This window comes from Bos indicus x Bos taurus, chromosome 23 (genome assembly GCF_003369695.1).
Source record: "Bos indicus x Bos taurus breed Angus x Brahman F1 hybrid chromosome 23, Bos_hybrid_MaternalHap_v2.0, whole genome shotgun sequence".
NCBI classification, from domain to species: domain Eukaryota; kingdom Metazoa; phylum Chordata; class Mammalia; order Artiodactyla; family Bovidae; genus Bos; species Bos indicus x Bos taurus.
In genome coordinates this window covers 27,208,466-27,233,877 of record NC_040098.1, presented here as the reverse complement: position 1 = coordinate 27,233,877, position 25,412 = coordinate 27,208,466, and the positions used below count along the sequence as shown (strand labels likewise).

The 25,412-nt window shown below is 38.0% G+C and overlaps 1 protein-coding gene and 1 long non-coding RNA gene across 2 annotated transcripts; both read right to left on the bottom strand.

The window, feature by feature from the left end:
* Positions 1-1,831: 1,831 nt before the first annotated feature.
* On the bottom strand, positions 1,832-4,889 carry LOC113881438 (butyrophilin subfamily 1 member A1-like). The gene is made up of 3 exons (XM_027524476.1): positions 4,881-4,889; positions 4,649-4,757; positions 1,832-4,482 (listed from the first exon to the last, which is right to left on the bottom strand). Exons 1-3 carry the CDS (start codon positions 4,887-4,889, stop codon positions 3,959-3,961), a joined length of 642 nt encoding a protein of 213 aa, XP_027380277.1. The 3' UTR covers positions 1,832-3,958.
* Positions 4,890-4,967: 78 nt separating this feature from the next.
* LOC113881784 lies at positions 4,968-24,751 on the bottom strand. Its single transcript, XR_003508163.1, has 4 exons — positions 24,707-24,751; positions 13,810-13,830; positions 5,780-5,806; positions 4,968-5,277 (listed from the first exon to the last, which is right to left on the bottom strand). It is a non-coding gene; the product is annotated as an uncharacterized LOC113881784 (long non-coding RNA).
* Positions 24,752-25,412: the final 661 nt, after the last annotated feature.

Genomic DNA, 25,412 nt, shown 5'->3' with positions numbered 1-25,412 from the left:
AGAAGTTAAATAAGCAGGGTGACCATATACAGCCTTGACGTACTCCTTTTCCTATTTGGAACCAGTCTGTTGTTCTATGTCCAGTTCTAACTGTTGCTTCCTGATCTGCATACAGATTTCTCAAGAGGCAGGTCAGGTGGTCTGGTATTCCCATCTCTTGAAGAATTTCCCACAGTTTATTGTGATCCACACAGTCAAAGGCTTTGGCATAGTCAATAAAGCAGAAATAGATGTTTTTCTAGAACTCTCTTGCTTTTTCTATGATCCAGCAGATACTGCTTAGGAGGACCTGAAATCCATTAATAGTTACGATATGGAGGAGGGAAGGATTGTAAGGGTCTGATTTTTCCATTTTTGCATTCAAAAACCCTTTTGGTTTTATCTGCTTTTTCAACCTTGGGTCACTACATTCGTCCCTCTGTTTTTAGGACCAATTCTTTGGACCCCTTTGGCAAGCCTCAGGCAGGGGATGTGTTATTTTTTCCTTCCTGCCATCCGCAGGTAGACAGGGTTCTGAACAAGACACTTTAGTTTAACAGTCAGGCAGAGGTGCAGGATTCTCTGAGGCAAATTATTCTGTATGATTATAATAACAAAAGCAAGTCAAAGAAACAGTTCCATCACGGAGTCAGAGTTGGCTTCCATGGTTTACTTATTATGAGGGGGTAGGGAAGTTATTTCATTATTGTGAGGACTATCAAATCTAAAATCCATAGGGCAGGACAAGCTGGCAGATTCTATTTCTTTTGACTGCTTCACTTGTAGGGTTGAAATAATTTAGAATAGCACTTTCTAGAAAATACAGCAACCTATAGAATTTTATAATTTTTACATTAGAAAAGATTTGAGCGCTTTATTTAATCAAGAGACTATCACAGAACTAATGTTCCTTGGAACATTACTTTGGAGTAATATTCGTTTGGAGTAGAGAATTAATAGCTTGTGGTCATTTAAACTAAGAGCTTTAACACCCACTGTTTAACTATAAAGTGAGCTTATCAGCTGGTGCTAGTGGTAAAGAACCCACTTGCCAATGCAGCAGATGTAAGAGACATGGGTTTGATGCCTGGGTTGGGAAGATCCCCTGGGGGAGGGCATGGTGATCCACTCCAGTATTGTTGCCTGGAGAATTCCATGACCAGAGGAGCCTGGTGGGCTTCAGTCCATGGGATCACAAAGAGATGGCCACAACTGAAGCAACTTAGCATACATTTACTATAACTCTCTTTGGTCACACTGCTGTTGATTTTACTTCTTTAATCATAAACCTGTAACTGGTCTTCGGCATGAAGTATATCTATCGTGATGCTTTGGCCTATATAAATAAGAAAAGAGTGAGTTTGTTTAACAACAGTTGCCTTGGATTTGTGGAGTTAAAAGACTAGGATTCTAGTTCCAGTTCTGGCATCTAGTAAATGCGTGACTTTGGAAAACATTAAAAGCCTGATAACAATATAAATAATCAAAGCCTTACTTTGCTCATCTATAAAATAGGAATTAAGGGTATTGATAGCTTTAACATGAAACAATGGGTATCAAGGCATGTGGAATTATGAACACTGAAATGCAGACATAATTATCATAGAAATAAGTACTTTACATAAATTCATTACAATCTTGGAATTTAAAACTTTTTTTCTATGTTGGTTTTCAACTATTTCATGAAATTTATATAAATGCAGAAATTCTCTGGAGTTTCTGTAAGAGGTTTTGGGTTATTATTTTTTTTTTAAGAATAAATGATCAGATTGTGTTTAACAAAACAAAATAAAAAAGAGTACATTGGCTTGCTATGACTATTAATAGACTATAATAAAGTATCACACATTAATTAACCTTAAACGACTGAAGTTTATAATATCACAGCTCTGGGGGCAAGAATTGTGATACTGAGGTGTGGCAGGGCAATGCTCTTTCTGAAGGTGCTGGGGAGGAATCTGTTCCAAGATTCTCTCCTAGCAGCTGGTATTTTGTTAGCAATCTGGGGCATTCCTTGTCTGTGGAAGCAGACTTCAGACTTCACATGGCATTCTCCTTGTGCCTATGTGGATGTCTAAATTTACCCCCCCCCCCTTTTTTTTTTTTAAGGTCAACAGTCTTACTGTATCAGGGATGCACTCTACTCCATCTTTAATGACACCTGCAATGACCCCATTTCCAAACAGTCACATTCAGAGGTACTGGAGGTAAAGGATTTCAATATGTGAATTAAGGAGAGGTGGTGAGGGAGATACAGTTTAACCCATAACCTAGAGTATATTCTGAAGGAAATGGGAATCAGAGAAATACAAACACAGTTTTTATATAATTATTTTGAGAAATGCATGAAAGCAGAGTATAAAGGAGGATCTAGAGTTGGTAGAAAATTGTATTGTTTTGATTTTTAAGGTGGACAAGATTTTGAAAAACATAAGGTTCTTGGGAAAAAGCTCATGGAAGGTCTGAGAGGAACAACTGAAGGGTCGATGTCCAGAGAGCACAGTACAGAATGAGTGGAGATAAAGATGGGTTGGTGTTCCCTGTGAAGAAAGGGAAATACTTCTGTTAATAACACAGTGAGAGAGGAGTAATGGAGAGGTGGAGATTTAGATTTGTTATATTTATTATTACAAATATGAGATAATTATCTTCTTATTGATTATTGTTATTATTGTTAATTTTATTTTTCAAAGTGGGAACACGGTCATATATTGAGTATAAGGTGGGAGTAGATTTGGAAGTTGAACGAAGGTAGATTTTTTAATGAATGAGAGGATTACTTGATTGTGCTGGTGTCCAAGTTGTGATCGGTAATCACACACGTAAAGAGGAACCATCTGCTCACATGTATGGATTTCTATAGCATGTTTAACTGCCAGTATGAGATAGGTAATTAGATTTATCCATATTTGGAGGTTTTTTTCAAGTACATGTGATATAAGGGCAATGAGGCCAGAGATTTTTACTCACTAGTAAGATATTTAAAATTATTAATCATGGTAACCACAAAGGAGAGGGTAGGAAGTAAAGTCAAGAGGGCCTGAAGATTCAGGAGAAATTGGAAGACCCTAATGAGACTGACACACTGGAGTAGCTGAGCAAGCAAGTACAGGACTTTACATTTCCGGTTTCATCTGAATACTCAACTGTGGATGTCACCTGCTACCATCTTTAAAGGGAGGATGCTGAGTTAGTATTGGATTCAGTCGCAACAGGCAAAAATAAAACATACAAATGTTTTAAAGAGACAAAATTTGTTTCTTACTGGAAGTAATTCAGAAAGTGAACATATAGTAGTTTCATAAAGCTGTCAAAACTCCAGAATCATTCTATTAATATCTTCTTTTCTGTCCATATCATACTACATGATCAGAGATATTCTTAGAGATCCACCCATCATGCCACATTCCAGCCATCCAAATAGTTAGAGAAAAGAAAATTGCATAATTTTCCTTTAAGAACACATTCCAGAGATGATACTGAATGTAGTTATTTAGTTGACAAGTCATGTCCAACTTTTTGCAACGCCACAGACTGCAGCACTCCAGGGTTCCTTGTCCCTCCCCATCTCCCAGAGTTTGCCCAAGTTCATGTCCATTGACTTGGTGATGCCATCCAACCTCTGTCATCCTCTTCTCCTTCTTCCCTCAATCTTTCCCAGGATCAGGGTCTTTTCCAAAGAGTCATACAGAATAATTCATCTTAAAATGCACTGGTCATAATTTAGTCACATTTAGCAGGGGATGCTAGGAAATCTCATCTTTCTACTAGACTATCATAAGCATAGTAATAGTTGAGGGACCTATAACTTAGGAAGAAGGAAGAATTACTATGAGAGGCAACCATCAGTGTGTGTATCAGAGCTTCATCTTAGAATAAACCAGTAAAGGAGGAAGAAGAAAAAATAAATTTGTGTCTAGTGGGGAGAACTGTAATCATCGTGGAAGGTTAGGCATATGAATTACAGCATCATTGTGTTCTACTCCACCTGGACAATGGTCAGAGGGCCTGAGTCAGAGGACCAAAGTCTAAAAAGTGGCCTTAGGCCACCATAAAATGTTTGTTTGGAAAATGTGTAGATGTGGGATTCATCTGTCATGTTATAGAAAGATACATCTCTAGCCTCATAATCCAGGAATACCCCCACACGAAGGGGTTTTTTTTTTAGAGTAAGAGAAGTTTCTGGGGATGTGAGGCCCCAGTACACCCCGTCATAGAGCCTAATGGCCCAGAAACCATTCTGCGGTGACATTGTGACCCTCCCATTCCTTGCTACATTATTCCTACAAACTCCCAGGTCCCAGGAATGTGCATTCTGAACCTCCACCTCCCAGAAGTATCTCCCTGAGCTGACGTGCAGCTCACCAAGCACACAGGGAAGGGAGACAAATCTCTCTGGGCAGCTGGGAAGATCTTGACATGGTTCTAGCCAGGTTACTCTTCTCCCTTCTTCAGACAGGAAGAGAGCAGGATGGGCAGTGGCTGCATCCAGAGTCAGATTTACTGCAAAGACAGGAGATCATCAGGTTTCTGGGAGGAGTCTCAGTAGGCTTGGGCCAGAGTTCTGTGAGAACTCCTCTGGCTCTGGGGAGATCCAGTTCACCTCCCTGAGTCTTCCCTGGGACTACCCATAAGGAACAGGGTCTGTCTTGGACCATGATAGACTCACCAGTCTGGAACTCTTCTTTTCTCCAATCTGCAAGGAACAAATGAACATAGAATCCACCATCTGACAGGTAGAGCTGCCTGTCTATCCAGAATACTATGGTAATAAACTCCTTAATTCAAGAATGATGACAACCAAAAAAGAAAAACAACAACAACCTCTTTTTATATATTTGAACCTATTTTTACAAGATGATAAATTATGTATGACTTAAAGACTTGTGCCAACCCTATGCTCTCCTCATCCAAAATTCATATAGGATAAATATTTGTAATTTATTTAGGATGTTTGAAAGCAAATATAGGATATGATGGGTCTGACCAAATAATATTATTATTCACTCTCGATTCCTCAGATTTTAGCAGATGATAACCATTCTACCTACACTCAAAACATGTTATATGCAATTGAAAATAATAAAACTACTAAAATGTAATGTTCCAAACATATTATTATCTGTTAGAATAATGAGTAATCTACTGGAGTCATGAAATAAATCCCTGGAGTTTCCTTGATTTTCAGCAAATCATTTTGCACACAGTAGATGTTCATTTAAAATATCTTTTAATAATAGGATTTTCTTCATCAGAACTCGTGTTGCTCACCAGGATATAATGGTATATCCCTCCATGCTGCAAAAGAACAAAATAGAAAAAACTTTACTTTTATCCTTGCATGTCTCTTTTACTGTCTTATTTTTATTACAAACAAATATAAGAAATATTTGACTTTGTTCTATTTCTTCTACTGAATCCTTTGACCTTCCTCTTTCTATTCTATATCCTGATATTCCAGTCTTCAAATATGGTGGTAAAAATGATCAGGTGGAGGTTAGATAGAAATATAGAAAAAACAAGGGTGGCAGGGATAGGAGCATGAAGGAAGGGGCATAGAAGGAAGGAAGGAACAAATGAATGAAAGGGGAGAGAAAGAATTACAGGCTGAGTCATTCGTGGCTTGCACTTCAGAGAGAATTTATTGAAAGCATCGATATTTATAAAGATAATGCTTCCAATGGCGCTTTGCTTACACTAAACATTTTTGTTGTATTTCTGCATTCTATCCCACTGGCATAAGGGCAGACTCTAAGAAAAGTAGTACAGTCAAGGTTTCTGAGAAATAATCATTACTCACCGGACTTGAATTGATCCTTCTTCCTCTCTGGAAGAAAACACACAATCATGTATGTATATATAAACAGATTTTGTTAACATCATAAAGAAGATGTGAGTAATGCTATGCATCTAATATTTGTGCCTGAAATTTGCTAAGTAATGTACATTTCAAAAGCAATGAAAGAAATGTCTGAAGTTCATTCCATCTGGAAATTTTACTAAAATTTGAAGAATATAATCTGATATGAAAGGACACCTTGTTGCTGTTCAGTCGCTCAGTCGTGTCTGACTCTTTGAGACCCCGTGGACAGGTGCGTCCCTGTCCTTCACCATCTCCCAGAGTTTGCTTAAACTCACGTCCATTGAGTCAGTGATGCCATCCAATCATCTCATCCTCTTTCATTCCCTTCTCCTCCTGCATTCAATCTTTCCCAGCATCAGGGTCTTTTCCCATGAATTGGGTCTTCATGTCAGGTGGCCAAAGTATTGGAGCTTCAACTTCAGCATCAGTTCTTCCAATGAATATTCAGGAGTGATTTCCTTCAGGATGGACTGGTTTGATCTTCTTGCTGTCCAGGGTACTCTCAAGAGTCTTTGCCAGCAACATAGGTCCAAGGCCTCAATTCTTTGGTGCTCAGCCTTTTTACTGTCCAGCTGTCACATCCATACATGATTACTGGGAAAACTGTAGCTTTGACTATACAGAACTTTGTAGGCAAAGTAATGTCCCTAAACAGCATATTTTAGTGTGCTGTTTAGGATTGTCATAGCTTTTCTTCCAAGGAGCGAGCATCTTTTAATTTCATGGCTACAGTCACTGTCCTTTTGGAGGCCCAGAAAATAATAATTGTTGTAGTAGGATACTAAAAATAATTTAGGGGCGAGGAGCCAAGATGGCGGAGGAGTAGGACGGGGAGAACACTGTCTCCCCCACAAATTCATCAAAAGAGCATTTAAACGTCGAGTAAATTCCACAAAACAACTTCTGAATGCCGGCAGAGGACATCAGGCACCCAGAAAAGCAATCCAACTCTTCGAAAGGAGGTAGGAAAAAATATAAAAGACAAAAAAAGAGACAAAAGAGGGAGGGACGGAGTTCCGTCCCGGGAAGGGAGTCTTAAAAAGAGAGAAGTTTCCAAACACCAGGAAACCTTCTCACTGCCGAATCTGTGCCGAGCTTTGGAAGCACAGAGGGCAACATAACAGGAAGAAAAAATAAATAAACAATTAAAACTCGAAGATTGCGAGTCCTACGGTAACTCCCCCAGCGGAGAAGCAGCGCAGACGCCTGCACGCGCCATTAGCAAGCGGGGGCTGGGCAGGGAGGCGCAGCGCGGGCTGCACCGCTTAGAGTAAGAATCTGGCCTGAATACCCTGAGCACTATCTGAGCGAAATAATTTGGGCTAGCAAACCAGACTGTGGGATATCTACCACGCGAAAAGCCAGCCCCAACCTAAGACACCACCAGGCCCACGCACGGAACAAAGAATTGAATAGAGATAGCCGGCTGCAGACCTTCCCCCTCCGGTGACAGGCAGCCAGAGCCAGAAGGGGGCAATCGCAGCCCCAGAGAGACATTATCTATAAAACTGTAAGCAGGCTTCTTTGCTAACTAAAACTTTTTGGGGGTCTGGACGGTTAATATCTGCCTGAGAAGGTGCGCCGGGTTTACACCCAGATAACCAAGTGGCGGGGAGGTGATAAGTCGCAGCATTGGCACTCGCCAAACACCTCATCACTTGAGCTGCTCGGACCTGGGAAGAGCACAAAACTCAGGCCCAACTGAGTCTGCGCCTCTGAGGACTACCCGAGTGCCTGAACCTGAGCGTCTTGGACCTGGGAGGTACATGCAACCCAGGGCCAGCCTTGGATAGTTCCCGGTGGAACAACCTAGAGCCCGAGCAGTGTGGGCAGGGAGGCTACACGCGCCGTGAGCGGGGGCAGACCCATTGTGGCTGAGGCAGTGCAAGCGCACGCCAGTGTTATTTGTTTGCAGCATCCCTCCCTCCCTCCCCACAGCGCGACTGAACAAAGAGAAGAAATACAGCTCCACCCATCAGAACACCGACACAAGCTTCCCTAACCAGGAAACCTTGACAAGCCACCTGTACAAACCCACACACAGTGAGGAAAAGCCACAATAAAGAGAACTCCACAAACTGCCAGAATACAGAAAGGACACCCCAAACTCAGCAATTTAAACAAGATGAAGAGACAGAGGAATACCCAGCAGATAAAGGAACACGATAAATGCCCACCAAACCAAACAAAAGAGGAAGAGATAGGGAATCTACCTGATAAAGAATTCCGAATAATGATAGTGAAATTGATCCAAAATCTTGAAATTAAAATGGAATCACAGATAAATAGCTTGGAGACAAGGATTGAGAAGATGCAAGAAAGGTTTAACAAAGACCTAGAAGAAATAAAAAGAGTCAATATATAATGAATAATGCAATAAATGAAATTAAAAACACTCTGGAGGCAACAAATAGTAGAATAACAGAGGCAGAAGATAGGATTAGTGAATTAGAAGATAGAATGGTAGAAATAAATGAATCAGAGAGAATAAAAGAAAAACGAATTAAAAGAAATGAGGACAATCTCAGAGACCTCCAGGACAATATTAAACGCTACAACATTCGAATCATAGGGGTCCCAGAAGAAGAAGACAAAAAGAAAGACCATGAGAAAATACTTGAGGAGATAATAGTTGAAAACTTCCCTAAACTGGGGAAGGAAATAATCACCCAAGTCCAAGAAACCCAGAGAATCCCAAACAGGATAAACCCAAGGCGAAACACCCCAAGACACATATTAATCAAATTAACAAAGATCAAACACAAAGAACAAATATTAAAAGCAGCAAGGGAAAAACAACAAATAACACACAAGGGAATTCCCATAAGGATAACAGCTGATCTTTCAATAGAAACTCTTCAAGCCAGGAGGGAGTGGCAAGACATACTTAAAATGATGAAAGAAAATAACCTACAGCCCAGATTATTGTACCCAGCAAGGATTTCATTCAAGTATGAAGGAGAAATCAAAAGCTTCTCAGACAAGCAAAAGCTGAGAGAATTCTGCACCACCAAACCAGCTCTCCAACAAATACTAAAGGATATTCTCTAGACAGGAAACACAAAAATGGTGTATAAATTCGAACCCAAAACAATAAAGTAAATGGCAACGGGATCATACTTATCAGTAATTACCTTAAACGTAAATGGGTTGAATGCCCCAACCAAAAGACAAAGACTGGCTGAATGGATACAAAAACAAGACCCCTACATATGTTGTCTACAGGAGACCCACCTCAAAACAGGGGACACATACAGACTGAAAGTGAAGGGCTGGAAAAAGATTTTCCATGCAAATAGGGACCAAAAGAAAGCAGGAGTAGCAATACTCATATCAGATAAAATAGACTTTAAAACAAAGGCTGTGAAAAGAGACAAAGAAGGTCACTACATAATGATCAAAGGATCAATCCAAGAAGAAGATATAACAATTATAAATATATATGCACCCAACACGGGAGCACCGCAGTATGTAAGACAAATGCTAACAAGTATGAAGGGAGAAATTAACAATAACACAATAATAGTGGGAGACTTTAATACCCCACTCACACCTATGGATAGATCAACTAAACAGAAAATTAACAAGGAAACACAATCTTTAAACGATACAATAGGCCAGTTAGACCTAATTGATATCTATAGGACATTTCATCCCAAAACAATGAACTTCACCTTTTTCTCAAGCGCACATGGAACCTTCTCCAGGATAGATCACATCCTGGGCCATAAAGCTAGCCTTGGTAAATTCAAAAAAATAGAAATCATTCCAAGCATCTTTTCTGACCACAATGCAGTAAGATTAGATCTCAATTACAGGAGAAAAACTATTAAAAATTCCAACATATGGAGGATGAACAACACCCTGCTGAATAACCAACAAATCACAGAAGAAATCAAAAAAGAAATCAAAATTTGCATAGAAATGAATGAAAATGAAAACACAACAACCCAAAACCTGTGGGACACAGTAAAAGCAGTCCTAAGGGGAAAGTTCATAGCAATACAGGCACACCTCAAGAAACAAGAAAAAAGTCAAATAAATAACCTAACTCTACAGCTAAAGCAACTAGAAAAGGAAGAAATGAAGAACCCCAGGGTTAGTAGAAGGAAAGAAATCTTAAAAATTAGAGCAGAAATAAATGCAAAAGAAACAAAAGAGACCATAGCAAAAATCAACAAAGCCAAAAGCTGGTTCTTTGAAAGGATAAATAAAATTGATAAACCATTAGCCAGACTCATCAAGAAACAAAGGGAGAAAAATCAAATTAATAAAATTAGAAACGAAAATGGAGAGATCACAACAGACAACACAGAAATACAAAGGATCATAAGAGACTATTATCAACAATTATATGCCAATAAAATGGACAACGAGGAAGAAATGGACAAATTCTTAGAAAAGTACAACTTTCCAAAACTCGACCAGGAAGAAATAGAAAACCTTAACAGACCCATCACAAGCACGGAAATTGAAACTGTAATAAAAAATCTTCCAGCAAACAAAAGCCCAGGTCCAGATGGCTTCACAGCTGAATTCTACCAAAAATTTAGAGAAGAGCTAACACCTATCCTGCTCAAACTCTTCCAGAAAATTGCAGAGGAAGGTAAACTTCCAAACTCATTCTATGAGGCCACCATCACCCTAATACCAAAACCTGACAAAGATCCCACAAAAAAAGAAAACTACAGGCCAATATCACTGATGAACGTAGATGCAAAAGTCCTTAACGAAATTCTAGCAATCAGAATCCAACAACACATTAAAAAGATCATACACCATGACCAAGTGGGCTTTATCCCAGGGATGCAAGGATTCTTCAATATCCGCAAATCAATCAATGTAATACACCACATTAACAAATTGAAAAACAAAAACCGTATGATTGTCTCAATAGATGCAGAGAAAGCCTTTGACAAAATTCAACACCCATTTATGATAAAAACTCTCCAGAAAGCAGGAATAGAAGGAACATACCTCAACATAATAAAAGCTATATATGACAAACCCACAGCAAACATTATCCTCAATGGTGAAAAATTAAAAGCATTTCCTCTAAAGTCAGGAACAAGACAAGGGTGCCCACTTTCACCATTACTATTCAACATAGTTTTGGAAGTTTTGGCCACAGCAATCAGAGCAGAAAAAGAAATAAAAGGAATCCAAATTGGAAAAGAAGAAGTAAAACTCTCACTGTTTGCAGATGACATGATCCTCTACATAGAAAACCCTAAAGACTCCGCCAGAAAATTACTAGAACTAATCAATGATTATAGTAAAGTTGCAGGATATAAAATCAACACACAGAAATCCCTTGCATTCCTATACACTAATAATGAGAAAACAGAAAGAGAAATTAAGGAAACAATTCCATTCACCATTGCAACGAAAAGAATAAAATACTTAGGAATATATCTACCTAAAGAAACTAAAGACCTATATATAGAAAACTATAAAACACTGGTGAAAGAAATCAAAGAGGACACTAATAGATGGAGAAATATACCATGTTCATGGATTGGAAGAATCAATATAGTGAAAATGAGTATACTACCCAAAGCAATTTATAGATTCAATGCAATCCCTATCAAGCTACCAACAGTATTCTTCACAGAGCTAGAACAAATAATTTCACAATTTGTATGGAAATACAAAAAACCTCGAATAGCCAAAGCGATCTTGAGAAAGAAAAATGGAACTGGAGGAATCAACCTACCTGACTTCAGGCTATACTACAAAGCCACAGTTATCAAGACAGTATGGTACTGGCACAAAGACAGAAATATAGATCAATGGAACAAAATAGAAAGCCCAGAGATAAATCCACGCACATATGGACACCTTATCTTTGACAAAGGAGGCAAGAATATACAATGGATTAAAGACAATCTCTTTAACAAGTGGTGCTGGGAAATCTGGTCAACCACTTGTAAAAGAATGAAACTAGAACACTTTCTAACACCATATACAAAAATAAACTCAAAATGGATTAAAGATCTCAACGTAAGACCAGAAACTATAAAACTCCTAGAGGAGAACATAGGCAAAACACTCTCTGACAGACATCACAGCAGGATCCTCTATGACCCACCTCCCAGAATATTGGAAATAAAAGCAAAAATAAACAAATGGGACCTAATTAACCTTAAAAGCTTCTGCACATCAAAGGAAACTATTAGCAAGGTGAAAAGACAGCCTTCAGAATGGGAGAAAATAATAGCAAATGAAGCAACCGACAAACAACTAATCTCAAAAATATACAAGCAACTCCTACAGCTCAACTCTAGAAAAATAAATGACCCAATCAAAAAATGGGCCAAAGATCTAAATAGACATTTCTCCAAAGAAGACATACAGATGGCTAACAAACACATGAAAAGATGCTCAACATCACTCATTATCAGAGAAATGCAAATCAAAACCACTATGAGATACCATTTCACACCAGTCAGAATGGCTGCGATCCAAAAGTCTACAAATAATAAATGCTGGAGAGGGTGTGGAGAAAAGGGAACCCTCTTACACTGTTGGTGGGAATGCAAACTAGTACAGCCACTATGGAGAACAGTGTGGAGATTCCTTAAAAAACTGGAAATAGAACTGCCTTATGATCCAGCAATCCCACTGCTGGGCATACACACTGAGGAAACCAGAAGGGAAAGAGACACGTGTACCCCAATGTTCATCGCAGCACTGTTTATAATAGCCAGGACATGGAAGCAAGCTAGATGTCCATCAGCAGATGAATGGATAAGAAAGCTGTGGTACATATACACAATGGAGTATTACTCAGCCATTAAAAAGAATACATTTGAATCAGTTCTAATGAGGTGGATGAAACTGGAACCTATTATACAGAGTGAAGTAAGCCAGAAGGACAAACACCAATACAGTATACTAACGCATATATATGGAATTTAGAAAGGTGGTAACGATAACCCTGTATACGAGACAGCAAAAGAGACACTGATGTATAGAACAGGCTTATGGACTCTGTGGGAGAGGGAGAGGGTGGGAAGATTTGGGAGAATGGCATTGAAACATGTGAAATGTCATGTATGAAACGAGATGCCAGTCCAGGTTCAATGCACGATGCTGGATGCTTGGGGCTGGTGCACTGGGACGACTCAGAGGGATGGTATGGAGAGGGAGGAGGGTTTATTTTTAGAAATTTTTATTAGTAAAAAAATTTAAAAAAAATAAAAAAAATAAATAAAAATAATTTAGAATTAGTTTAGAAAATAGTCATAGAATTTAAAGATATAATATCAATGAAGTTTATTTGACTGACTCAAAAATATATGTTCAAGACCCTGAAGGAAGAGACATTTGTTGAATTAACTATTAAATGGTTAAAATAAAAATGAATGTACACTAATAATTTTGGTTGGAAAGAAAAGATGATGCAAACTCATGTGAAAATATCTTTATACCTTAGATCACTGAAGATTATGGTCCAGCAAAATGTATCAAGATTACATTTGACATTAGTATATGCAAAGTGTCTAGAAGGTCAACAAAAGAGGAACTTATTCAGCTGCTTTGGAGTCTGAATACTATTCTTATATTGAAAGAAGATAATATATATATATATAAAAGGGGGACTCCATCTCAGAGCACATGAGGAAAAATCAAAGTTAAAGGAAACTTTCTATTGAATGGAAATAATCACATTCTTCTTAGCCTAATCCCTTTCAACTCACCAATTTTTTTTTTTTTCACCAACTTTATAATGAAGCTATGATAGTCACCAGGAAGATAGAATAAAAGAGAAAGAATAAAAAGTAGAGGAGAGAATTAAGAGACTTAATATGGGAGGGGTTCAGAAAGTCAAAGAAAATGGAAAAGATAATTTGAAATTCACAAGATTGCAAAGGAAAGACAGCAGTATGTAAGAGGTGAACGTCAAGAAATGAGGAAAAATTTTATCTGGAAATATATATTTTTTAAAAAGTCATAAAACTTACCAATTTCTTTCTTGAGTTGTTCTGAAAAATATAATGGAAAAACTCATATAAATTTCAAGGAAAACCAATACGGAAAACAAAAGTGAAAATAAAATTTCCATTGTACAATAGATAGAAAAGATGAATATAATTAAAAAAAAAAAAAGAAACAGAAGTCCTGAAAAACACCAAGGAAGCAAATATTTTTATATTGGAAAAATGGTGAAAATTTGTTCTTGCAGATGAAAAATGTTGCCTGACACTTTGGTAAACAATGAATGTTGCCAACCATGAGGCCATCAGAACCTGATGGTGTACCCTGAGGGGCTTCATGATGGAGAAAACAAGATACATGGCCCCAGTATCAATGATGCATATCAAAGGAATAATTTCAGTGAGCTGAGACTCTTGTATCTTGCCATATGTAGAGAGGCATTAACATCATTTACTTGAGATGCCTATTTTGTTTTTGTTTTTTTTAATTATTGTTAGAAGTAATCTTTATGTGTTCCACTACAGTTTTTTTTTTTTTCCCCCCCAGTTAAAATTCCTAGATATCTTGAATCCTTCCTTATCTCTCTGTAAGAGTTCCTCAGAACTCTCTGAGAGGCTGTATCCCAGGTTTTAGTCCCAAGTAAGGTCCCCAGTAAAATATAACTTGAAACTTTTAGCTTGTGCATTTGTTTTTCAGTCAACAATTTTGGTTTGGTGACCAACAAATGGACCCAAAAACAGACTTCTCTCCTTCACCTTAACTCCACGAGGATCTCTAGCTTTGGGACCAGAAGTTCCCTTGTGCCTGTCTACCTCCTTAGAGTTCCAGACAATTCTAGGTGGATCTTGGAGTTCCTGTTATTAACTGATGAGCCTCAGTTTTAATTGGTGGTTTTAAATCTCTGGCTGGAATAGTAGTTTTTCCTTGAAATTTAGTTTCAAGAAGAGACTCCTGGGTGAAAGACACTGAGAAACTTTTGCTCGACTGAAAGACACTGAGAGAGTTATCCTCATTTGAGATACACTGGGAAGATTTTATCATGTAAGTATAGAACTTGTACTTACAAGTACTTTCTTTGTTGCAAATTAAAGGACATCTCATTATAAAAACGGCCAAATTGAAGCTATTTTGACATACCCAAATTATGTTTTTGCGTGCACAGCTAAAAAAAAACTGGCTTCATGGAACATTTTTTCAGAATTCTGACTTTAAAGGGGAAAAAAAAGTCTGCTATGGAGGAACTTGCGTTTTTCTCCCTGTGTCTTTGAGATGCAAATGTTCTACCTGTTCTTCTCAGATATTTTTTCTGTGCTTTGAGAGCTTGGCCTCTGACTTCCAGAATTTACACATATAGCCAGAATGTGGCAGGCAGTCAGATAGGCTAGGATTCTCTTGTCTGGAAAATCCCATGGACAGAGAAGCCTGGTAGACTACAGTCCATGGGATCGCAGAGTCAGACATGACTGAGTGACTTTACTTTCACTTTTCAGATAGACTAGGATTCTGAGCAATCTTTTTGTCTGTCTATGCCAACTCTTGGTAAGGAATCTGTCTGCAATGCAGGAGACCCAAGTTTGATCCCTGAGTCAGGACGATCCCCTAGAGAAGGGAATGGCTACCCACTCCAGTATTTTTTATTGATAGTCTATGGACAGAGGGGCCTGGTGGGCTATAGTCCATGGGGTCACAAAGAGCTGGACATGACTGAGCAACTAACTACATGAGAACTCTCAAAAAATTTGTCATAAGGGGCCCCAACACATAAGGCCTTTGTCATCATAACCTTCAGTGCATCTGCCTGTACAATGATAGCCCTTTACTTAGACAAGTTTTGAGAGTAAACATTTAAGACCTTGTGAAGATTGCATCCTTTTTGATCTCTAGTGGGGACACCTTTTATGTCTTATTGGTTTAAGTTGCTATTAAGATTCTACTTATCAATGGCCAGACAATGGTGTCTTTAAATTGAAGAAACTTTTAAACTGGTGAATTTTTAGAAAGTTCTCACTATGAACAGTTATTTTATTGGCATCTATGGAAAAAAAAACAAATTAGAAAGTGGATAAAAATATATATATGAAATGGGTAACCTAAAAACTCCCTTAGTTTAACACAAAAAGATTTAAGAAGCCTTATATTTGGTCTCAGCTGCTCATCAATCAGTCTTACAAATGCTAATAAAACATTAGATCAACTTTTTATTAGGTTGATTAATAGACGAATAAGAAGCTGAAGGAAAATCTAAAAATTTCTTCTCTAATAAGTACAAATTTTAAAGGGCCTCATCCCCAAAAGAGAAATCTTTCCATGGTTATTAAGAAACAGAATTAAAAAAAAAAAAAAAAGAACATTAATGTGATTAAAGCAAAAACCTTTTGCAACACTACTTAAGGTTTGATAGGCCAAAGGAATCCCTTATAGATCCTCAACATGGTGTGCATGCATGCTAAGTCGCTTCAGTCCTGTCAGTCTCTTTGTTACCCTATGGACTGTAGCCTGCCAGGCTCCTCTGCCCAGGGGATTCTCCAGGCAAGAATATTTGAATGGGTGGACATGCTTTCCTCCAAGGGATCTTCCCGACCCTGGGATTGAACCAGCATCTCCTTCAGCTCCTGCACTGCAGGCAGATTCTTTAACACTAAGCCACCATGGAAGCCTCCTCAGCATTAGAAGGCCCCAAATAAGTTTACCTTATTTACCATGGAAGAATAATTACAGAGCTATCTGATAAGCAGTTGGTCACTTAGGGCAAAAATTAGGCCAATTAATCAAGTTAACAGTTTGACAAAAAAGCCTGCATCCCTTGGTTCTATCTCTCACTGAGGATGCTGAAGAAATTTATAAAAAAATTGATAATATGGTCAGTGGATAAAAAGAAAAGCTTCTGGTACTCTTGGAAGACCAAGGCTTGTTAATGGGGTCTTAATGAAAATTAAAGTTAAATATATAAATTTATATAATTGAGATCAAAGTTTATGAAAATTGCTGTATTTAAATGAGTTTCTGTATTTTAAGAATGTTACATCTCTTTTGCCTGATTATATTGTGGGATAGACATTATGCCTCACTTGGGAGTGCTTCCCCAGCCTGGTATTATAAGACAAGGCATATAAATCTGTTCCTCAGGCAATATTAATTACATATACTAAAGGGAACCAATAGGGTCACCTGAATTTATACAATGTAAAATAAAAACTGAGAGCCAATATTTAAGGCTAATAAAAAAAGTAATAGGGATTTTTTTGCTGTATGTTTTATTTGTGCACTCAGAAAGATCTTCATTAAATGCCTTGTGCAAATTTTAAGGGATGATACATTTGAACCCTACAGTTATAGAAGATAGAAGGCTTGATTTTCAGTTTAGTTGGAAATCTTATCAGTGATATAAAATATCAAGTTAAATAAAATATAGTAACAAGTCAATGTTTTAACACCATTTAGGTGGTAGACTGGGCTTCCCTAATGGTTCAGTGGTAAAGAACCTGCCTGCCAATGCAGGAGATGGGTATTCAATACCTGGGTTGGGAAGATCCCCTGGAGGAGGAAATGGCTACCAACTAACTCCAGTATTCTTGCCTGGAAAGTCCCATGGATGGAAGAGCATGGTGGGCTACAGTTGATGGGGTCGCAAAACAGTTGGACTGACTTAGCAACTAAATGACAAGAACAGGTGGTAGACCAGTTATTTGGGGAATTTAAGCAAACCTGTAAGAATCAGAAGGAGAAATACAATCTACAATGACCTGAGTTTGAACCTAATTAGCTCACAAAAGTAGAACCTGAAACCAAAGTTAGAGGAAGTGTCTGGGTGGCAGAGGACCAGGGAGGTCTTTTTAAATTCAAATTGGTGGAAAGGCTTCCTCACCCCAAAATCTAATTCACAATCTCCTCAGGGATTTATCAAGAACAAATACAAATCTTAAATGTCTTTTCCACAAGAAGTACAGCATTAATCACCTGAGAAAATAAATTTAAGTTATTTCAGTTTTTATCTATAAACTAGAAAGTTTACCCCTTATTGCCAAGTTCTGACTTAAATTGAAGAAAGTAGGGAAAACCATTAGCCCATTCAGGTATGACCTGAATCAAATCCGTTATGATTATACATTTGAAGTGAGAAATAGATTCAAGGGATTAGATCTGATAGACAGAGTACCTGAAGATCTATGGACAGAGTTTGTGACATTGTACAGGAGGCAGTGATCAAAACCTTCCCCAAGAAAAAGAAGTGCAAAAAGGCAAAATGGTTGTCTGAGGAGGGCTTACAAGTAGCTGTGAAAAGAAGAGAAGCAAAAGGCAAAGGTGAAAAGGAAAGATATAACCATTTGAATTCAGAGTTCCAGAGAATAGCAAGGAGAGATAAGAAAGCCTTCCTCAGCAGAAGATATTAAGAAGAGGTGGCAAGAATACACAGAAGAACTATACAAAAAAGATCTTCATGACCCAGATAATCACAATGGTGTGATCACTCATGGAGCCAGACATCCTAGAATGTGAAGTCAAGTGGGCCTTAGGAAGCAACACTACAAACAAAGCTAGTGGACGTGATGGAATTCCAGTTGAACTATTTCAAATCCTAAAATATGATGCTGTGAAAGTTTTACACTCAATATGCCAGCAAATTTGGAAAACTCAGCAGTGGCCACAGGACTGGAAAAGGTCAGTTTTCATTCTAATCCCTAAGAAGGGCAATGCCAAAGAGTGCTCAAACTACCGTGCAATAGCACTCATCTCACACACTAGCAAAGTAATGCTCAAAATTCTCCAAGCCAGGCTTCAACAGTACATGAACCGAGAACTTTCAGATGTTCAAGATGGATTTAGAAAAGGCAGAGGAACCAGAGATCAAATTGCCAACATCCATTGGATCATCGAAAAAGCAAGAGTGTTCCAGAAAAACATCTATTTCTGCTTTACTGACTAAGCCAAAGCCTTTGACTGTGTGGATCACAATGCTGCTGCTGCTGCTAAATCACATCAGTCGTGTCCGACCCTGTGTTACCCCATAGACGGCAGCCCACCAGGCTCCTCTGTCCCTGGGATTCTCCAGGCAAGAATACTGGAGTGGGTTGCCATTTCCTTCTCCAATAAACTGTGGAAAGTTCTTAAGGAAATGGGAATACCAGACCACCTGACCTGCCTCCTGAGAAATCTGTATGCAGGTCAGGAAGCAACAGTTAGAACTCGACATGGAACAACAGACTGGTGCCAAATGTGGAAAGGAGTATGTCAAAGCTGTATATTGTCACCGTGCTTATGTAACTTAGATGCAGAGTACATCATGCAAAATGCCAGACTGTATGAAGCACAAGATGGAATCCACATTGCCAAGAGAAATATCAATAACCTTAGATATGCAGATGACACCACCCTTATGGTATAAAGGGCAGAACTAAAGAGCATCTTGATGAAAGTGAAAGAGGAGAGTGAAAAACTTGGCTTAAAACTCAACATTCAGAAAATGAATATCATGGCATCTGGTCCCATCACTTCATGGCAAATAGATGGGGAAACAATCAAAACAGTGAGAGACTTTATTATCTTGGGCTCCAAAATCACTGCAGATGGTGACTGCAGCCATGAAATTAAGACACTTGCTCCTTGGAAGAAAAGCTATGACCACCCTAGACAGCATAATAAAAAGCAGAGACAACTTTGCCAAAAAAGGTCTGTCTAGTCAAATTTCTGGTTTTTCCAGTAGTCATGTATGGATGTGAGAGTTGGGCTATAAAGAAAGCTGAGTGCCAAAGAATTGATGCTTCTAAACTGTGGTGTTGAAGGCTCTTGAGAGTCCCTTGGACAGCAAGGAGATCCAACCAGTCAATCCTAAAGTAAATTAGTCCTGAATATTCCTTGGAAGGACTGATGTTGAAGCTGACACTCCAATACTTTGGCCACCTGATGGGAAGAACTGACTCTTTTGAGAAGACCCTGATGCTGGGAAAGATTGAAAGTGGGAGGAGAAGGGGCAACAGAGGATGAGACGGTTGCATGGCATCACTAACTCGATGGACATGACCTTGAGTAAACTCCAGGAGTTGGTGATGGACAGGGAGGCCTGGTGTGCTGCAGTCCATGGGGTCGCAAAGAGTCTGACATGACTGAGCTACTGAACTGAACCAACAATATTTATATTTAATATTTGATTTATGACTACATTTTAAAGTGAAGCCATGAGATCTATAGTTCTGTCAGCTTATATGTATGTGTGTATTATACATATGCTGTGTCTCTACCTTCAGATAGTATTATCAACATTAAATTATTAAAGAACTGTGTTTAATTGACTTAAAAGTAGATGGTTACAAATTAAATATAAAGGAAACTGGCTCAGATAATTTTAGATTCATGTGATCAGTATTAATTTAATATCAGGTATTAAAGTTACTTTAGGCTTTTAATGATATGGACATGATTTTGGAGTCATCAATATTGAGTATGATACCCTTTTTTACCTAGGTTTACTGTAAGTCATTAAGTTCATGTTATTTCTATTGCAAAGTTTGTCAGCAAGAAAAATAACTTGGTGTGATGTTATTTTTTAAGTATAAAATGGCTAGTGCACCTGGACGACCCAGAGGGATGGTATGGGGAGGAAGGAGGGAGGAGGGTTCAGGATGGGGAACACATGTATACCTGTGGCGGATTCATTTTGATATTTGGCAAAACTAATACAATTTGTAAAGTTTAAAAATAAAATAAAATTAAAAAAAAAGTAAATGAGATTAGAATTTTCATTGAAATCTAAGAGTAATTGTTTTGGTATGTCTAAAATAGCTTTGCCAGATAAAATTTTAGTTATGATAAGTTAAACAATGGGAAATCACTGAATACTAGATCATTCATTTAAGATAAAATAATGGAGCACTGACTACTAAACCTTTTTACGTTTATCTGCTTTGTCTTCTTATGAGAGGAAAACTAATGATGATTGGATTTATTAGACATGTGTTTTGTACCACACTGAGGAAAGAAATTGTGCTGTGAGAAGAGGTATGTTTTCAGAGTATATGGAATATTTTTAAGTTTTCCAGTCAAGAAATTCTGGTATGACAAACAGTTCACAATTACGTGCTTTTTGTTGACTTTCATTAGAGATCAAGGTTTTTAAGGGTTAAAATTATAATATGTGTAATTAAAGTTACTGGGATGACAGTAGGAGGTTCAGGAAAAGAAGTTTTGAAAAATGGGGATATATTTTGTTAAGGGGAAAAAGATGATTTTGTCCTAAAGCTGGTTATTCCTAAATGAAGAAGTCAGAGTGTTAGTCGCTCAGTTGTTTCTGACTTTTTGTGACCCCATGGACTGTAGCCCACAAGGCTCCTCTGTCCATGGAACTCTCCAGGAAAGAATACTGGAGAGGGTAGACATTCCCTTCTTCAGGGGATCTTCCCAATCCAGGGATTGAACCCAGATCTTCTGCCTTGCAGACAGATTCTGTACCATCTGAGTCACCAAGGAAAAGAGGCTAAATGGGGAAAAGGGAGGGGGGCGGGGGGGTTAACTAATGTAGATACAGAAAGTTGTGAAAAATGATTCCTGAAAAAATAATTTTGTATATGTTAAGGCTGGAGTGGAATTGGATTTATTAGGTAAATAAATTATGTTCTTGAGGTCAAACTGGGGCAGGACAGGAGTTTTCTCTTTCTGTTAAGAGAACAAAGACTTTTGGAATGTTGAGCTACACTTGATAGCAGATTGTGAATTTCTTTGCCTTCTAAATGTTCTGTATTTGCCTTAAAATATTTTATTGTCACTTTGGTTAGATAAATAAATGTTGATTTACAGTTTCTTATGATTCTATTTGACCAAGTTTTTAAACACTTTTTGATACCTTTGACAAACTTACCCCAGGAAAAGACAGAAAAAATTACTATGGCAAGAAAGAAAATAAACCTGGGAAAGGTATGTAAATTATCTGTACAAGTGAGAGAAGACTTTAGTAAATGGTCAAGGGCATTGGAAATGTGAATCTAAAGTCCACACTGGACCAGGCTTTGAAAGGACAATGAAGAAAGAAATATGAAACAAAGTCACAAGCAAAACTTCAGGTTAGAATGGGAGACATTCAGAAGAACTGTGAGCCAACAAGTGGCTAATCCATAAAAATGCTCATTTTGAAAAGTTTTGTGACTATAAAAGAACATCAGAAATAATTTGCCAGCTTCGTTCTGAAATTCTTCTGAAAAATAAAAAGAGCTATGTAAATATTATTGAAAATAAATTCCATGAAAATAAATGTAAAGAAAATTAAACATATTATATTTGAAATGTACAGTTGTCATTAAACACATGCCAGAATGAAGCCTGTCTTAGCTCAGTTACATGAAAGGAAGGATGGTAAAGTATTACATGGCAGGGAAAGTGAAAGTGTTAGTAACTCAGTCTTGTCCAACTCTTTGTGACCCCATGAGGTGTAGACCACCAGGCTCCTCTATCATGGGATTCTCCAGGCAAGAATACTGGAGTGGATTGTTGTTCTCTTCTCTGGGGGATCTTCCCAATCTAAGGATCTAACCCAGGTCTCCTGCATCACAGGCAGATTCTTTATAGTGCGAGCCTCAGGGAAGCCCACATGGCAGGGAAGGGGGTTTAAATCAACAGAACTGAGGCTGACTCAAAGAAAGCAAACATGTCAGAAATGTTAAAAATACCAAAACTCTACAAGTACATGGATAATAATATTCACTAGACTGAAAGGATATCTCTCCCTGGATTGCAAAGGCAAGAGAAATCAAATGAGTGCCATGGGGGAAACTGAAGGGAAAATGAGCATTTCACACTTCAGTTAGATAATGACAATAAGAATAAATTATGAAACAGTGAATGGATGTTTGGGTGGAGGAAGCTGATCATTGACAAATACAGAGATCTAAGTAGCAGATTAACTAGTGACTAGGAACAGAATGAAATACACTTTGTTATTGATTGAAAAGTTACCTTTTCTTTATGCTTCTGGAATAATGAATAAATTTCCCTAACAGTTCTTCCTTAGCCATGTAAATGTGCATTATTAACAATATGTGCATATTTAACACATTTAATGTATTTAAAATTTTTTTTCAGTCATAATTCCTTTGATATTCAGCCTCTAACATGACTGTGAAGTTAGATTTTATTCAATGGGAACCTGTATCCTCTTAAAATGACCTTAGACGGCTTTTACAGCTTGCTCACTTGCTGGTTTAACAAGATGTTCCCAAGTCATTATGACGTTCCCCATGTGACCTGGAAATGGCACAATTTTTTTGACAGATTTTCCATTCTTTTCCTGAGCTATGGTTTATAGAGATCATGTTCTTGGCCATAGGGCTTTGGCCATAGGGGTTGTAATTGCTGGGGGATGATCAAACTACCTGGATATATTCAGTGAAACAAAATATATGTGTATCTCTATATACATATAAACTATATTATTGACTTGCCTTTTACCTTTTTTTTCTTGTTTGAAAAATAAAAGGAAGAAAAAAAATCAATTTACCAGAATGAAAGTACAGCATCAGGAATAGAGATGATCAACAATTTGAAAACATCCATAGTTTGTTTCAAAATGACCAATATTTCTGAGAATTAAAAGTTTCTGTAAGTTTTTGAACTCCGTGAAACCAGTCAGAAGCAATGTGTACATCACTCAGGTCTTAGTGCAAAAGAAGTTAAGATAGGAAATGATGCTGTGAGAGGGAGTAGGTGATATGTCCTCTGGCATAAAAATGACAATCATTGCTCTTTCCTTGGACCTTCTACCTTTTTCAGAGTAAATTACAAACACCTTGTAGGCACAACAGAGGCTACTCAGAAAGTGATGAGGATGCATGGAGGCAAAGCCTCCATATGACCAGAACTGTGTCTGTAGCAGCAGTCATAGGAAGCCTGCTGTGCACATTCAAGAGATATAGTCCCCAACTCCATCCAATCTGAAAACAGAAAAAAGCGATTGAGAAATACTGTTATAATGCTGCTGCTGCTAAGTCGCTGCAGTCATTTCCGACTCTGTGTGACCCCATAGAGGGGGGCCAACCAGGATCCCCCGTCCCTGAGATTCTCCAGGCAAGAACACTGGAGTGGGTTGCCATTTCCTTCTCCAATATATGAAAGTGAAAAGTGAAAGTGAAGTTGCTCAGTCGTGTCCAACTTTCAGCAACCCCATCGTCTGCAGCCTACCAGGCTCCTCCATCTATGGGATTTTCCAGGCAAGAGTAGTGGAGTGGCTTGCCATTGCCTTCTCTGACTGTTACAATGGAGGATGGTAAAATTTTGGAAACATCATAGGCTATTACCTTCTCTTCCTGTTTACATGAAAAATTCAGAACACAGATATGTAGTATCAGACAACGTTTCTGAAGAAAGTGCTTCTAAATACATCAAAGAATTGCATTTGGAGAGTTACTATTATGGAAATCAAAGTGCAAAAATAGAAATAATTATAGTTGGTAGAAAAAGATCCCAGAAATCTTTATGTGAAATATATACTTGAGAATGCTTTGTACTATGATCAATGGCAGTAGAAGACTTAGATTCAAGCTTACGTTTGACCAAAGGATGACATTGGAATTGACTTATCTTTCACAAGGCAAAACACAGCTAAACTTACTGAATAAGTAATTTAACAAAGTTTGGGGAAATATCGGTTGCATAAACAGTTATTTCCCCAGTTAGTCCTAATATTTGAAATTCGTAACAAAGGTCCAAATTTGGTGTCTTCAGAAATACATACAGGGTATAAACCAGGTGGGGAAAATTGAGCAACACGTGAAGATGGTGGACACCACTTGGAAAATTAAGACAGCAAGATGAAATCATGTAATAATATTAATGTGGTAGTTGAGGAAGATGACCATTGATAGTTTAAGACAAAGGCGCAAGTTACGCATGAAACACCTACTAAGAAAAGGCAAAAAAAAAAAAAATTTTTTTTTTACTTACCGTTTTCCTGTGCAATCTCATCTAAAACAGAAAAGAAGAAAAAATAAATTCAGAAGAAGCTGATCTTTACATGGGAAGCATGGTGTGGAGTACAAAAGGAAAGAATGGCAAAAGATGGGATTTAGGTAACATAAAATGGCAGAACATTTTTAAGGTGCAAATAAGAGATGGAACAACAGTTAAGAACATGCAAAAACATTTTTTTTCACTTGCCTTTTTCCTGTTTCATCTTATCTGAAGAAAAATAAGAGAGAAAAAATATTTTGTCAAAACACAGGACCAATGTCAAAAAAAGAGGGCAGATATTTGAAACCTTTCTATAGTTGACTCCATAGATCAAATGAACCACTATTGTGGGAACTGGAAAGGGGATGCTCCACAGGACATCCTGCAGTCAGGGGCATTGTTGTATTACATCCCACCACCCCCATCTCCAACTCCTGGAGCAAATGAAGCAAAGACAGATAATGACTCAATGAGAGGAGGTAGAATAGGACTGCTAGGACAAACAATATCCATCATTCATCGTTCTGTGGACCTTCTTTTTTTCAGGGTGCAGTGCAAAAGGCACCATCATGTGAATTGTTTGTTTACTGATGAGCCTTTGGAGGCTTCCCTGGTAGCTCACTTATTTGCCTGCCATGCAGGAGACAGCCCGTGGTGCAAGAGATCCAGGTTCTATCCCTGGTTTGGGAGGATCCTCTGG

What these genes read in the sequence shown, in the direction of transcription:
- LOC113881438 (XM_027524476.1), bottom strand. An exon ending in AAAAGAAGAGTTCCAGACTG is followed by an intron (nt 4,483 to 4,648) that starts GTGAGTCTATCA and finishes CTGTCTTTGCAG; the next exon opens with TAAATCTGACTCTGGATGCA.